The sequence below is a fragment of the Grammomys surdaster genome, unplaced genomic scaffold (assembly GCF_004785775.1).
Source record: "Grammomys surdaster isolate TR1022 unplaced genomic scaffold, NIH_TR_1.0 125428, whole genome shotgun sequence".
Taxonomy (NCBI): domain Eukaryota; kingdom Metazoa; phylum Chordata; class Mammalia; order Rodentia; family Muridae; genus Grammomys; species Grammomys surdaster.
Genome location: NW_021620295.1, coordinates 1,515,347 through 1,529,495, shown reverse-complemented (window position 1 = coordinate 1,529,495; position 14,149 = coordinate 1,515,347). Strand labels below are relative to the sequence as shown.

At 45.1% G+C, this 14,149-nt stretch overlaps 1 protein-coding gene across 3 annotated transcripts in view; it reads left to right on the top strand.

Moving 5' to 3' along the window:
* Flnb (filamin B) overlaps positions 1 to 14,149 on the top strand; it is a 131,099-nt gene that overhangs the window by 68,066 nt on the left and 48,884 nt on the right. For all 3 annotated transcript variants that reach the window (XM_028786042.1, XM_028786041.1, XM_028786040.1), the window contains exons 10-19: positions 1,182 to 1,308; positions 2,713 to 2,849; positions 4,144 to 4,337; positions 4,997 to 5,110; positions 5,816 to 5,959; positions 6,203 to 6,326; positions 6,599 to 6,759; positions 7,631 to 7,721; positions 7,955 to 8,124; positions 13,244 to 13,361. In XM_028786042.1, coding sequence (XP_028641875.1) covers positions 1,182 to 1,308; positions 2,713 to 2,849; positions 4,144 to 4,337; positions 4,997 to 5,110; positions 5,816 to 5,959; positions 6,203 to 6,326; positions 6,599 to 6,759; positions 7,631 to 7,721; positions 7,955 to 8,124; positions 13,244 to 13,361 — 1,380 coding nt within the window. The remainder of the gene's footprint in view (positions 1 to 1,181; positions 1,309 to 2,712; positions 2,850 to 4,143; positions 4,338 to 4,996; positions 5,111 to 5,815; positions 5,960 to 6,202; positions 6,327 to 6,598; positions 6,760 to 7,630; positions 7,722 to 7,954; positions 8,125 to 13,243; positions 13,362 to 14,149) is intronic.

Sequence of the window (14,149 nt, the reverse complement as noted above, 5' to 3'; positions counted from 1 at the left end):
CTCTCTCTCTCTCTCTCTCTCTCTCTCTCTCTCTCTCTCTCTCTCTCGGTTAAAGACAGTTAGGTATAAAGTGCAAGATTCTTACAGACTCACATGGATTGTGATGTTCTGATCTGGAATCCAAGCACAGTTTTAAAAGCCAATGATTTCTCTAGTACCCTTTACATTTTATAGACTATGAAATTATGTCAATTATTATGTTAGTATGATCACTGCTTATGGGAGAATAAAATGCCCTAGGATGGTTTTCTTTGTAGGTAGTTGGCAGAGGGTTATGTTTCTGCAGTACCCTTTTCCTTCCTCCTTTGGGACAGAGACAACATCTCCCATTTCACGTCTTCCCGGAACAGAGGCAGCTTTGAAGGCCTAGCTGCAGGTGTAGCAGCACTTGGTGGTTTTAGTCCTGTTTGTAGAGGCCTGTGCTTCCTATGTCATGTTTCTCTCATCCTCTGTATTGGCATTAGTCTGAGTCCAGGAAGTTCCTAAGTGAGTTCAGAGCCTTGGGGAAGGATTTGCCCCAAGGACAGCCAAGGTTCTAGACTGCCCAGACCTAAAGCCAAGTGCAAGTCACTCTAAGGCTGTCTGTCCATCCATCCACAGTCCACTACTCCTGCTCAACTTGTTGCAACAGGAGCCAAAGAGGTTCTTTTCTGACCTCAGAGCCCTTTCTTGACTCACAACGTAAAACAAGTTTCTGCCTGCTGGCTAGGTCCAAAATTGCATATAGAACCTAAAACCTGTCTTCTCATAGATAGCTTATAAGGACTTTCTTCTTTTGTTGTCTTACTTTTGCAGCAAAATATTCACAAGTAATCATAAAGATGACCTTTCTTTTCCTGTGTTTGTGGGGCAGCGGGGTGGGGGGTGGGGAGTGAGGTGGGGTCTGGAAGGCAGCTGGGACTGTTGGGAAATACTGAGACACAGCAAACAACCCATCTGGTCTGGGACCTCAGTCTCCACCAGCTGAGAGCTTTTTGAAGCTAGTTATCTGGTAAGTCTTCCATTTCTCCCTCTTGAAGGCTAAGATGGCTCTGGTTTTAGTTTTGGAAACCTCTCCCAGCTTTTGAGGGAGATCTCACATTCAGAGTTTAATTTTTATACGTTGCCTGTGTTTTGTGGGGAGTCTCCTTGTAAGCCAAGGATTATACTGCAAAGGCTGTGTGCTTGCTTGCTTTCCACAGAGGGCCTGGAGGAGCTGGTCAAGCAGAAGGGCTTTCTGGATGGGGTCTACTCATTTGAGTACTACCCCAGCACACCAGGGAAATACAGCATTGCAGTTACTTGGGGGGGACACCACATTCCAAAGAGGTGAGTCCGGGTTGGAGATGGACCTCATCTAGAGGTATGTTCAGCCTGTGACAGGCTCACAGGAGCCCACTGCCTCCCAGGCTGCCAGAGGGAAGAGAGATCTGCTTTGTTGAGAGCTTCCCCCCTCCCCGCCTTTTCAGAGCAGCACAGACACTTGGCTTACTCTCAAAAGCAGCAGAAATTCACTGTGGCTTCAGCTGCCCTGCTTTAAATCAAATGCTGGTGGTTTGTGCCTGGTGGGAGGCAGGGAAACCAGAAAGAGCTGTAATAGAGAGCAAATGGGCTGTGTGTCTATACAGCCTTATATAAGCTGAGGCTCTCCTTTTCAATGAATGCCTCTGTTCACGAATGCCACAGGGGCACAGTTGGCTATGGTCTACATAAAAACCCATCTATGTGAATGCCATCAGGGACAAGGGACCCCTGGCCACAGCGTTGCCTGGGGCTATTGCAGTTTCCTTTTTTGGACCCCTGTGCTCTGCTGCTCTCCTGAGGGTAGTTTAAACTATGAATACATTCTGTTTGTCTTGAGAAATAATTGAGCATTATAGTAGTCCTTCCTTGTCCATAAAAGTTACCTTCTAAAACCATAAATATATGCCTGAAACCAACTCCAGACACTATCATGCGTGTATTGTGTTTTTCCCCCTCTATACTTGCACACCCGTGAAAAAGTTTAATTTATAAAATAGACACAACAGGAAACTGATAGTGATTGCAATGGGGCAGAAACATACAAGTTACACAAATATGTTCTTTTTAATGAACTAAACTGTATTATGTTGGACTTCTCCTTCTTGTGGTGTTAGATGATATAATGCCTATACGGCGAGATAAAGTGAAAAGAATAATGTAGGCACCATGGCCAAGCACTGGGCCACTGTTAATCTCAAAATGACACACACATTGCAGACCACATTTGAAATGTAAGAAAATAAAACTGAGGATAAGGGGACCTCTTACAGGGTTTTCAGTGTCTGAGCACACTTACAGGAAACTTCCCTTGCCAAAGTTAAAGCATATTTGATCACATAGGAATGAGATAGCACCCATTCAAACTGCTTTTCTTGTTATAGCATAGGTAGGAGAAAGAGAAATGTGGCATTCTTATCTCTAAGATTCCCACCCTAGAGGGCCCTGCCTACTAAAGGTCACTCACTAATGAGCAATTTGGAGCAAGCGTGTTGCTTGAATGACAGCCCAGTTACCCCCAGCTCCTGAAGCAACCATACTACATTATATTGTTGACATAACAATGGCTGTGGGGGTGACTAGTGTGGGGGAAGAAACTTGCCTAGAGCTTCAGCCTCTGTGCAAAAGAGCAGGCAAGTGGAAAGAATTATGTTGAACGCTCATGGTTCTAGTAATCCCCTTCTATGATCCTCTTCTGCTCCTTCCTTCTAGCCCCTTTGAAGTTCAAGTTGGCCCTGAAGCAGGCATGCAGAAAGTCCGTGCGTGGGGCCCTGGACTCCACAGTGGCATTGTTGGTCGGTCAGCAGACTTTGTGGTGGAATCCATTGGTTCTGAGGTTGGGACTCTGGGTAAGTAGAGGCAGCTGCCCAGCTACTTCTGTAAGGCTGAGAGTAACGCGGTGCCTAGTAATAGAGCTTCCCCTGGCCTTCTGGCCTCCTGGCTACCCAGAGCCTCCTCTGGATGCTGTAGAGTTCTAGTTCTTAGTTTCCATCTTGCTTTCAGTCGTCCAATGCCTGTGACACTTGATTATTTATTCCCCAGTTCCCTGGGAGTGCGGTAGTGGTATCCTAAACAGCACATACAATATCATAGACGAATACTGGTAACTGACCCTTAAGTAGATGACTTGGTACATCTTGCTGAAATTTGAAAAGTAAATAGATTATTTGGCACATAACAATATATTTTAAGTGGATGTCTGATAAAACATGTGATCATTATGGATTATAAGTCAAGACTTTTTCTAGAAAGGGCCACATTCCCAGTATTTTCACCTTGTGTGTGACATGATCTCTGTCACAATTATGTGACTGTACCATTCTGGCTCTGAAGCAATCATTAAATACATAAATGAGTGGGTACACCTACATTCCTGTAAAACATTCTCTAGAGGAATAGGCAGTGAGCTGCATTTGGCCAGTGAGCTATATTTTCCCGACACCTATTTAGGTATAGCAACAAGCAAAAGAGGGAAAAATTAGAAATTACATATAATTTCCACTAGCAGAAAGATGAACCGCTTTGGAAAATACTTGTAGTTTAAGGAAGTAATTAACCTTTTAGTCTCCTCTTAGGCCTTTTTCCCATACACATTTATGTCTTTATATCTTTATGCCCCAGATTCGGGGGGGGGGGGGAACGCCTTTATTTCCCGTGGCTTCTGTGGCATTTTGTTTTGTTTTAGTCTAGTCTTAGGCTTTCCAGTTACATTTAAGAACTTGTGATATGAACAATGCTGAGTGAATAACCTCACTTCATTCATTCAGATAAACATTCAGAAATGGGTTTAGACAAATGAGTACTGGTTTTAAGACCCTTGGCATATGTTGCTGTATATCACTAGGAGAGTTTTTCTGGTCTTTGTGTTCCCCTGCCCCACACACACCTCCTTCCCTGAGTACCCCTGCCCCACACACACCTCCTTCCCACTCTTAGGTCATCTGAAAACTGGAAACATCCACCAGTCTAATGCTTCCACCTCTAGTTAAGATCCAGTGACCTTGGTTTTATGGAAAAGGGACACACTTGATTTCAATTTTCATTACTTGCCTTCCAGGAGGCAGAGAAGAGGAGATGGTAGTAGTCTAGGATAGATAATTCTAACCATGTGTAGCCAGTAAGCCCCTTCTGTTCCATCCCCAGGGTTCGCCATTGAAGGCCCTTCACAAGCCAAGATTGAGTATGATGATCAGAACGATGGCTCCTGTGATGTCAAATACTGGCCCAAGGAGCCTGGAGAATATGCCGTTCACATCATGTGCGACGACGAAGACATCAAGGACAGCCCATACATGGCTTTCATCCACCCTGCCACGGGAGACTACAACCCAGATCTAGTGAGCGAGCGCACTGACTCTTCTTCTACCCTGTCTCCTCTATGGCAGTCAGGAAAGGATTAGATCTGAGGGTAGAACTGGACCTCTTAGAGCTTTTGTGATGTTGGGAAAGTAGTGTGCCTCTCTGACTCGTGGCATTTTCCTCTCTGGACTAGGAATGAGAGTGTCTTCTCTCAGAGCTTCAGAGATGGTTAAAGGACATGCCTGTCCTATGGAAGAGGCTCATCTGCCCACTTTTCATAGCTATCCGTAGGCTACCATCAATGAGCTAACTTGTGGCACTTTTTATCCCACTGTTTGTTCTTTGACCTGTGGTGGCTGCAACCTTCAGTCCCTCAAAGTGGGAACCTTGAAGTCAGGCACAGCTAAAGATCTTCCCCAAAAACTAGAAGTTCCTTCTATTATCTCAGAGTACAGCAGGTAGCTGGGTTAGTTTGGATTTTGTTTTAGAGTGTTTTCTCCTTCAAGAACAGGTAGTAGTGGTGTTGATATGTTTAAGTTTCAGCCTACTGTGCAATTTTACTCCCTATTTCCATCCTTAACTAAGCAATAGGCATTTTGTACACCCTTCCCTCCATCCCATTCTTTCACACACCACACACACACACACACACACACACACACACACTCACAAAATCATTATTCGGTTTTTGCCTCAGGTCCAAGCATATGGACCGGGTTTGGAGAAATCTGGTTGTACTATCAACAACCCAGCTGAGTTCATCGTGGATCCTAAGGATGCTGGGAGTGCTCCCTTAAGAATACTGGCTCAGGTGAGTATCTGGGCCTGGAGCCACTCGCACTTGTCAGGTCAGAGGTGTAATATTGAGATGCTCAGTGCATCTGGTCCTCAGCTCCCCTCTGCACACTGGGAGCAATAATGGTATCCCACCGTGAGGACTATGTGAATGGACGTAAGTGGGATGTTTTTCATGATATTAGTGATTCATGTTCTGTTAAAAGGCAGCCTTTTTTGTTTCAGATTTTTTCTGTAATGTCTTTCAGTTTGGCTGAGTCTATATAATTACTAATAGGTTTGTGAACAAAATTCAAATTATTGCTTATCTGATTTAGTTAAAATTAGCCAAAGGACTTCAACACTGGGATTGAAATGAAGTACTAGGTGACGCTGGCTCTAGGTAGGAGAGAAAATAACATTTATTCTTAGTAATTACAAGTGAATAAATGAAATTGGACATAGCAACATGTATATGATCCCTAGTAATTAGGAGGCCTAAGATAGGACATCAAGATCATTCTAAGTAAGCTAGTGAGGCCTAGTGCATTTGGTGGACTTTTGGTTTTATTTGTTGTTGCCTATGGTCTGTGTATTGGAAGTGTATAGCATGTTGTAGTTACTGTATGATTTATTAAGATAACTTGGTAGTATCTTGGTTGTCTCTAGAAGCCACAGTGACCCCCTTTTGTTGGAGACACTGTGAGGGAACACTTTGGTTCAGGCTCTGGCTCTTTTGCAGGATGGGGAAGGCCAGCCCATTGACATCCAGATGAAGAGTCGGATGGATGGCACTTATGCCTGCTCATATACCCCACTTAAAGCTATCAAGCACACCATAGCTGTGGTCTGGGGAGATGTGAACATACCACACAGCCCCTACAGGGTAAGTTGTGAGGCCTATCCTGAGCATATGACAAACTCTGGCTGTGTGTTGAGTCTGCACATTGTGTACAGATGTCCAAGGCAGATATATAGAATGAACCCATTCTGGGTAGGCCTTGAGACTTGTCCTAAAAGACAAAATACTCTATAGACTTACAAAACAGCCATTTCTAGTCTTATGCTGGACCTTAGGGAAAGAATACTTTCAATATAGATGTATTTTCTGGGTTCATCTCTTTTCTAGGTCAACATTGGGCAAGGTAGCCATCCCCAGAAGGTCAAAGTGTTTGGACCAGGTGTGGAGAGAAGTGGTCTGAAGGCAAATGAGCCTACTCACTTCACAGTGGATTGCACCGAGGCTGGGGAAGGTGAGCTTAGGTTTCATTCACCCCAGTGATTGCCACTCCTTTTGGAAGAACATTCTTAAAACATTGGAGGGCAGAGAACTTTCCTAATAAGCTAAATTGGCTCCTTCGTGGTATCTTAGCTAATCATTCCTCTGTGCATCCTTTTCCAAAACCCTGATTTGCCACCTCCCATTTCTTGGGTTGTTCTTGCAGTACTTTAGCCCAAACTGGAAATGACTATACAAGACACGTTGTTGCTTGCAAACTGATTCTAATAAGCAGGTCTGTTCCAGGTGATGTCAGTGTTGGTATCAAGTGTGATGCCCGAGTGTTAAGTGACGATGAGGAAGATGTCGATTTTGACATTATTCACAATGCCAACGACACATTCACAGTCAAATACGTGCCTCCCGCCCCTGGGCGATATACTATCAAGGTTCTCTTTGCATCTGAGGTATGTTGGGGCCTACAAGGGACTGAATGGAATGAGCCTTGTGTATATCTCCTTTTTGGACTGTTGTTGTTTTGTTTGTTTAGCAACTGAGAAAAAATGCCTTGAGAACTGTGTTCAGTTTCTCTGTTTTCTTAAAACCAAAAAGGGATGGGGATTTTCACTCTTTTCTCTGTCGGTGGCTAAAAGCAGGACTCTAGGCAGAAACTGACTTGTTAAAGCATTCACTAAGCTTCTGATTGAAAAGTTAGGCAACTTCTAGTTGCATTTCACTTTGACCTCTTAGCAATAACTTGGTCTCTGCCCTTACCTTTTATAGCAAGAGCTTTGAAGCATTGGCTGTGTGTTAATGATAGTCCCGTGAGGAGTCCTCTGAAACCAGACATTTTGAAATTCTAGTGGTCAAAATTAAACTATATAAAAATTAGGAAGGTCAGGAGAACAGTCTGTGTCTCAAGTTAATGATCTTAAGTTGGCATGACCTAATTAATTTAATCTACTTTCATTCTGACGGCCTGTAAATTCTTTGTGAACAATTACAGTCACTCTCATTGTGATTACTTCTTTGAAGCCCTCACTCCTCAGCCCTCCTCCAAGCCTGGAGGACATTTCCTACCTCCTAACCCTGTATATTGGTGCTTACTTTATTCTGAGTAGTACCTTTTTTTTATCCTTTGTCCTCAAACATCTGGTGTCAAGACATGAGGGTGTTTGTTCCAGATCTGCACCTGTGTGTGCAGGCTTCACCTACAATAATGGAAGTTGCTCACTGCTTGCTAAAGTGGGTGTTAGGGCAAACTCTGTCCTTTGGGTTTGAGCAGAAAGTTAAACTCTGACAGTGGAACCATCCTTCTGAGACTTGTCTTTGCTTCAGGAAATCCCTGCCAGCCCTTTTAGAGTCAAAGTTGACCCTTCCCACGACGCCAGCAAGGTGAAGGCAGAAGGCCCTGGGTTGAGTAAAGCAGGTAAGATGGTGGTGGGGAAGGCTGACCTGACCTTTCTGCAGCCAGTGGCACTACGTGTGCTCTGTCTAGACCTAGAGGGGCTTATCTCCATTGGGAGGCTCTGCTGTGGCAGCCCCAGTGTGTGGCTGGCTGCTGCTGCTGCTGCTGAGTGGTGCTGTTGAACCTGTCAGACTGGTTCTAAAAGTGAAACCTCTTCCACCAACTCTGTCTCCCTGTTTCATGTGTCCTTTCAGGTGTGGAAAATGGGAAGCCGACCCACTTCACTGTTCACACCAAGGGAGCTGGCAAAGCCCCACTCAACGTGCAGTTCTCCAGCCCCGTTCCTGGGGAGGCAGTGAAGGACTTGGATATCATTGATAATTATGACTACTCACATACTGTTAAATACACCCCAACTCAGCAGGTAGGGCCCTTCCTGTCTCTTGCTTTTTTGCTCAGGCTCTCCCCCACAGTACTGTGCAGTACACAGCATAAGGATTGTCAGTGCTTGTGGAGACGCCTCAGTGTGCTCGCACCCTCTCTGGGTGAGAGCCTCAGGGTGCTACAAGATTCCCAGAGAAGTAGGAAGGCAGCCCCACATTTCAACCTCAGTTTTGGGTTTTATTAGAGAAATACTAACTTATTATGTATAGAACTACCAGATCTACTTTCTTACATAGCCTCCCCTCCCCCCTTCCTCTGACTCCCAATCTTTTATTAATTATAGAAAGCGCCCTCACCTGCAGTTCCCTTTGCAGGCAGTTTCACATAGTTTACCTTTTTTTATGAGGTGTTTTAGTGGGATCTTTTCTCAAAGAGCCCATTCAGCTTTTAATCCCTGGGGCCCAAAGCCCGCCGTTTAAGGCAGCAAATGGCTCCCTTTTACAAAATGCAGGAATTCTGAGGAATTTTGCTGTCTAGGCAGATTTGTTATTTTATGCAATAAGGGTCTAAAAACCACCTTTTCCACACAAGTTTATATCTATTTGCTTGAATTTTAAATTCATCTATCTCAGAGCAGAATTGTATGCTACTGTGCTGACGTGTGCACTTGAGAAGCATGCTCCACAGCCAAGGCGCTGCGTGGGCATTGCCTCCGTTCAGCTTCCCCACACTCTTGCAAAACTGGAATTCTGAACCTGTTACAAGCCTTTAAAATTGTGTTTTGCTTCATGTTCACACCTCCAGAGTCCGCATGGCAGATATCCTGGCAGGAGAGTCTGGATTTTAATACTCGTGCCTGTGTTAGAAAACGCTCACTCTATGCTTCTGAGATGCTTTCATTCTGGTGGGAGGGAGCCCCCATTGTGAACAAGCCATTTGTAGGACAAGGGTTAGGCTGTCTTCAGAAACACTGCTCAATCCTCTCTCTGCCTGGGTCCTCAGCGAGGGGATGGCAAGAGTCAAGTGGGGAAGAGCAGGGGTACAGTAAGAATGGGTGGGTGTGCATGGTTAGCCTTCTTGCTTTAGGGGGTTTCAGATCCTTGGAGTTAATATCTTTTCTATGGAATGCCTTTCACAGTAGGAGGCAGTCTCTGTGGTAAGACCTGAGTACCACATTATAGGAGTGTGGCCTCTTACCTCCAGACTTTCCTCTTGTACTCTTAAGAAGTCCCACTGAAAGATTCCTTACATTTGTAGATCGATTGTCCTTGTACCTTGTCAGAAGATGCAGTGATTAGCAGGCAGGTCTTTCTCACTGATGGTTCTGAGGACTGATGAGACCTTAGGCTGGTGCTTATCTAAACCTTTTGTAATTTAGCTTTGACTTCTGGTATCCACATACCACCATATTTTCTTGTCTTTTGGATGAGGCTTTAGTAAGTTGCAGATAGATACCGGAATGAAATCAGGGTTTGACTTGAATCCTCTAAAAATAAAGCTGCCAATCAGGATGCATCTCAAGAGTCCAAATCCAGCTTTGTTGTCTTTGAAGTGGTGCTAGATTAGGAAACACTTTACTTCAGAATAACCCTGAGGGGCAAGTCCATCCTGTCCTCTAGTAGCAGCAGCTTTGAGGGCTGTTGACATGCTAAGAGGCCTCTTGGGGCTCTGGTGTGTCCAAGGATTCTGGTAGAGTCTTCATATTAATGTTGCCTTCTGTAGACAGTGCGTGGATCCTTGTCAGAGGCCGTTTAGAGCAAGCCTTATACTTCCATCCTTCCATTTCCCTGTGGCAAAGAAAACAGGTGACACGTCTCCTCCAGAACTATGAGCTAGCCACAGTTATTTTTATAGAGCAAAAGCCCTATATAGTTAGTTACTTTTTTATTGCTGGGAAGAGACATCATCACTAAGGCAACTTACAGACAAAGTCATTTAATTGGAGGCTTGCTTACAGTGTCAGAGGGCTAATCCATTACCATCATGATTCAGAACATAGCTCAGGTATGGAAGCAGGCATGGCACTAGAACAGAAGCTGAGAGCTTACACCCTGATCCAGAGGCAGAGAGAGGGCTAACCTAGCGTGGACTTGTGAAACTTCTAAGCCCACACACAAGGACGAACCTCCTCCAGCAAGGCCACACCTCCTAATCCTTCCTTAAAATGAACCTTTGAAGGCTATTCTCATTGAAACCACCACAACAAGGTAGGATAGCATGCCCTGCACCAGAGCTGGTGCTGTAAGTGCTCCCTGTGGATTAACAGCTGATTGAGGGAGTAAATGATAGTATGCTTCTAGTCACAAGTTCGGTTGGCTGAGGAACATTATAATCTGGTAGAAGAGTTGGGATGCACAGCCTGTGTCTCATTCATAAGAGGAGCCGAAAGCCCCAGATTCAGTGAAGGAAAGTGTATCTGTCAGCATGCTTTGGGGTGCAGTTAAGAGTCCTGGGCCCACCAGAGGGCTGTCCCTTATGTGGAGAAGGGGGCATGCTCTGGAAACTAATGTCCATGGGCACGCCTCCTTGTGATGAATTTTGGGAACTGCCAGACTAGAAGTTCCCCAAAAGGCAGCTGTTTGGGTGTGTGTGTGTGTGTATGTGTGTGTGTGTGTGTGTGTGTGTGTAGGAGTGCAGGTGCATCCAGGCCTAGATGTTTGTACTTCTTCCTCAGAATATAGACCATGATTTTGAAGAGCTAAAGCCCTTTGTCCCTAAGGAACCCAAGTCTTGCCTGCTGGCTTCTGTTCCCTGCTCGTGTCTGAATGGCAGTTTGCAGGTACTCGCCTACAGTGGACAAATGATGTGAATGGTTAGATATGTCTACAGTGAGACAGTGGTCAGAGCTGTTTTTGCCTCCAAGAAGTAGACATGATAGATGGCACTTCAGGATTCTCCCAGAGGTCAGAAAAGGCTGCATTTCACAGAGAGCCTGGGTTTTTGCCCAAGGACATTGCTTGTCTGCACTCTCGTAGTCTCAAGTGTCTTCAGCTTCTTACCCCAGACCAACTGCTGTGCTATGTCACTAGGTTTAAGTAGCCATATGTACTACCAATGCCCCCATGAGTTCACAAGCCTCACAGGATGGCAGTCCCTGTGTTGAAATGTCCTCAACAAAGTGGTGGTGTCTCTCAGGACTCTATAGGAGAGTTACCCATCACAGTTGGGATGCTGTCTCTCAGGAGTCTCTGAAGCAGAGGGGCCTGCAGAAGGCTCTCTTGCTCTATCTTCTAGGCTGTCAGGTCATTGTGCTGTCATCTTCTTGAATAAAGATTGGGTCTCAGAAGCATGTAGAGAGAAATAAAAAGCTGTTTTGCGGGCAGTTTCATCTTGGTGGAACACACAGGTGCTCACTGCCTTAGACGGCCCTGTGGGAGAAAAGTCCAGTTTGTTCTTAGCTTAGCCTCAGAAGAAACTGGAAATGCTTAGGGATTGGAGCTGTAAGTCTCCACAGCTACATACACCCACTCCCACTCCTTAAGCTTGTTGAAGGCAGAGTTCATTTCCTATCTGAGTTTTGTGTTGCTTCTGAGAGTGGAAACGAAACATACTTTGTTTTATGAGCTGGGCGGGCTTATCTGGAAAGGGACTTTACTTTTGCTCTGGCACTTCAAGGAAATGGCCAGAAAATCTATCAGGGAGGGGAGGGCTCTCTTACCAAGATGCCTGGTTAGTCTTAAAGTTGGCCTTAAGGTTACCCTAGCACCCAAGGAGTTAAGAGGCTAGTGGGGAAATGGAGGCTCAGGAGAGCTGGCTGTATTGGAAATATTGCAGTGGCTACAGTAACGAATCCATGTTTCTTTAAACACTAGAGGAGACCTTTCGTGTTCCTTGGCTGGCTCCCAGCTCTGTAGAATTTGACCTATGCACATTTCAGCATGAAATGTTAGACCCTTACGGTCGGCCAGTTGATTCTGTGCAGTGCATTAAACCTCCTCAAGAGTCAGTTCCTCCTCTCCCGTTGATGCAGCCATCCCTCCTCCCCTTGGCTCTCTTTCCCTTCTTTATTTACAAAAGGAATGTGAGAAAATATACATCAGGCCAAAAGCTACACCCTTTTAACACCCGATCGGTGACAGCTTTTAGCAGGGCCTGTGTGCCAGAGAGCCTGCTGAATTGTCTGGGGACTCCTCTCACTCTCCCACACTTTGTTATTTCTGGACATAGAGGCGAGGACACCATGGATCTGCTGAGATTGCAGTAGGCTTTCGTGGAGCCTTGCCGTGGAGGGGAGTATGCAGCTGAATGTGGAGAGAGGAAGTCAGCAGTGAGCTGGCTCAGGACCTGTGGACAAAGAACAACAGCTGCAGGGTTGTGCAGCCATCAGGGCTTCCAGCAAGGGGCCCTGCCAATCTTCCAGCACGGCTTTTATTCCTTCACTGGAATTAGTAGTTAGTGTCTGTGTGCTGATCTAAGAACACTCCTGTGAACACCTCCCTTGTGTGGCCCAGTGTCCCGAAACTGAATGTCCAGGCATTGAAGAACTGGTTCTGTTGGTTAGAGCCCAGTGGCTGTACCCATCCATGGGGTTGGCTTGTGTCATGTAGTGAGGTGCCGTGCAGAGCAAAGAAGATACAGATTTGGGTGCCAGAGGTGTGAATCCAGTGTGTTGGGGGCATGTTCCATTGCCCCTCTGAACCAAGGAGTTTCTTCTTGAAAACTGGGAGGCAGCAGTAAGAACTACTCCGTGGATCTATTTTGTGTTTTTTGATTTGAGGAAATACACAAAAGCTCATAGCACAAGCCTGACGTTAGTCCCCAGCCTGTTGTCCTTGTCTACTTTTATTTGATTTTTCTGTTGTGCTTGACATGTATTTCAAAAGCTTAGAGAGTGTGTTTAAGATGTTTCCTGAAGCCAGTCAAATAGGATACAGCTTGGTTGATAGAATGCTTGCCTTGCATAAATGGTTTGGTCCCCAGCATTGCATTAACTAGATGTCATAGCACGTACCTATAATCCTGAGATTGAAAGTTAGAGGTCATCCTCTGCTGTGTAGCAAGTTCGAAGCCATCCTGAAATATATGCCACCCAAGAAAAACTAATTAGAATTGGGTTAATGAATTCAGGCTCGTTGTGTCCCTGGGAGGAATGAAGGTTCTGGGGGCCAGTTCAGTGCATTTCTACCCAGAAGCATACTCCTTTTTCTGTCTCATTCCAGGGCAACATGCAGGTTCTAGTGACTTACGGTGGCGACCCCATTCCTAAAAGTCCTTTCACTGTGGGAGTTGCTGCGCCACTGGATCTGAGCAAGATAAAAATCAACGGACTGGAAAACAGTAAGTGGCTAACAAGGTCATGAACGACCAGCAACTGTGACTGCTATTGTTAGATTCCCTTCAAAAGATGCAATTTTCAGAGAAACTAATTCTGTCTTAGAGAGATGTTACAGTGGACAGTCTTGGGCCTGAATGAGAGCTGTGCTCTGACATGCCTGCCACTTACGTTCATTTGTGCAGCAGGGATGGAGTGTTTGGGGACACTTAGAAACATGGAAGTATTATAAAAAATTAAATGAGGTAATAATGCAGAAACTGGCATGCTGTCAGCTCTGTGTGACTGCTGATGTTACCACAGGAAGTTTTCATTAAGAGAGCGTCTAGAGAATGTCAGCTTTTGGATGAGAGTCACACTGTGCCAACCATCTTGGGCATCTGCATCACATTAAGGTCAATGGCCGGAATAGAAATCAATTCCTTGGCACTTAGAAACCACAGCCTTCCCTTTCTGTCCTGCCCTTTAGCTTGTTCTGTATCTTACCTCACATCATACTGCTATAAGTACATTGTAACATCAGTTTATGTTGGAATTTAAAGGTTTTTTTAAAAGATTTTATTTATTTATGTTATGTATATGAGCACACTGTAGCTGTCTTCAGACACATCAGAAGAGGGCATCAGATCCCATTACAGATGATTGTAAGCTGCCATGTAGTTGTTGGGAATTGAACTCAGGACCTCTGGAAGAACAGTCAACGCTCTTAACCACTGAGCCATCTCTCCAGCCCTGTTTGTTTGTTTGTTTGTTTGTTTTGTTTGTTTGTTTTTGTGGTTCTGAGACTAGAGCC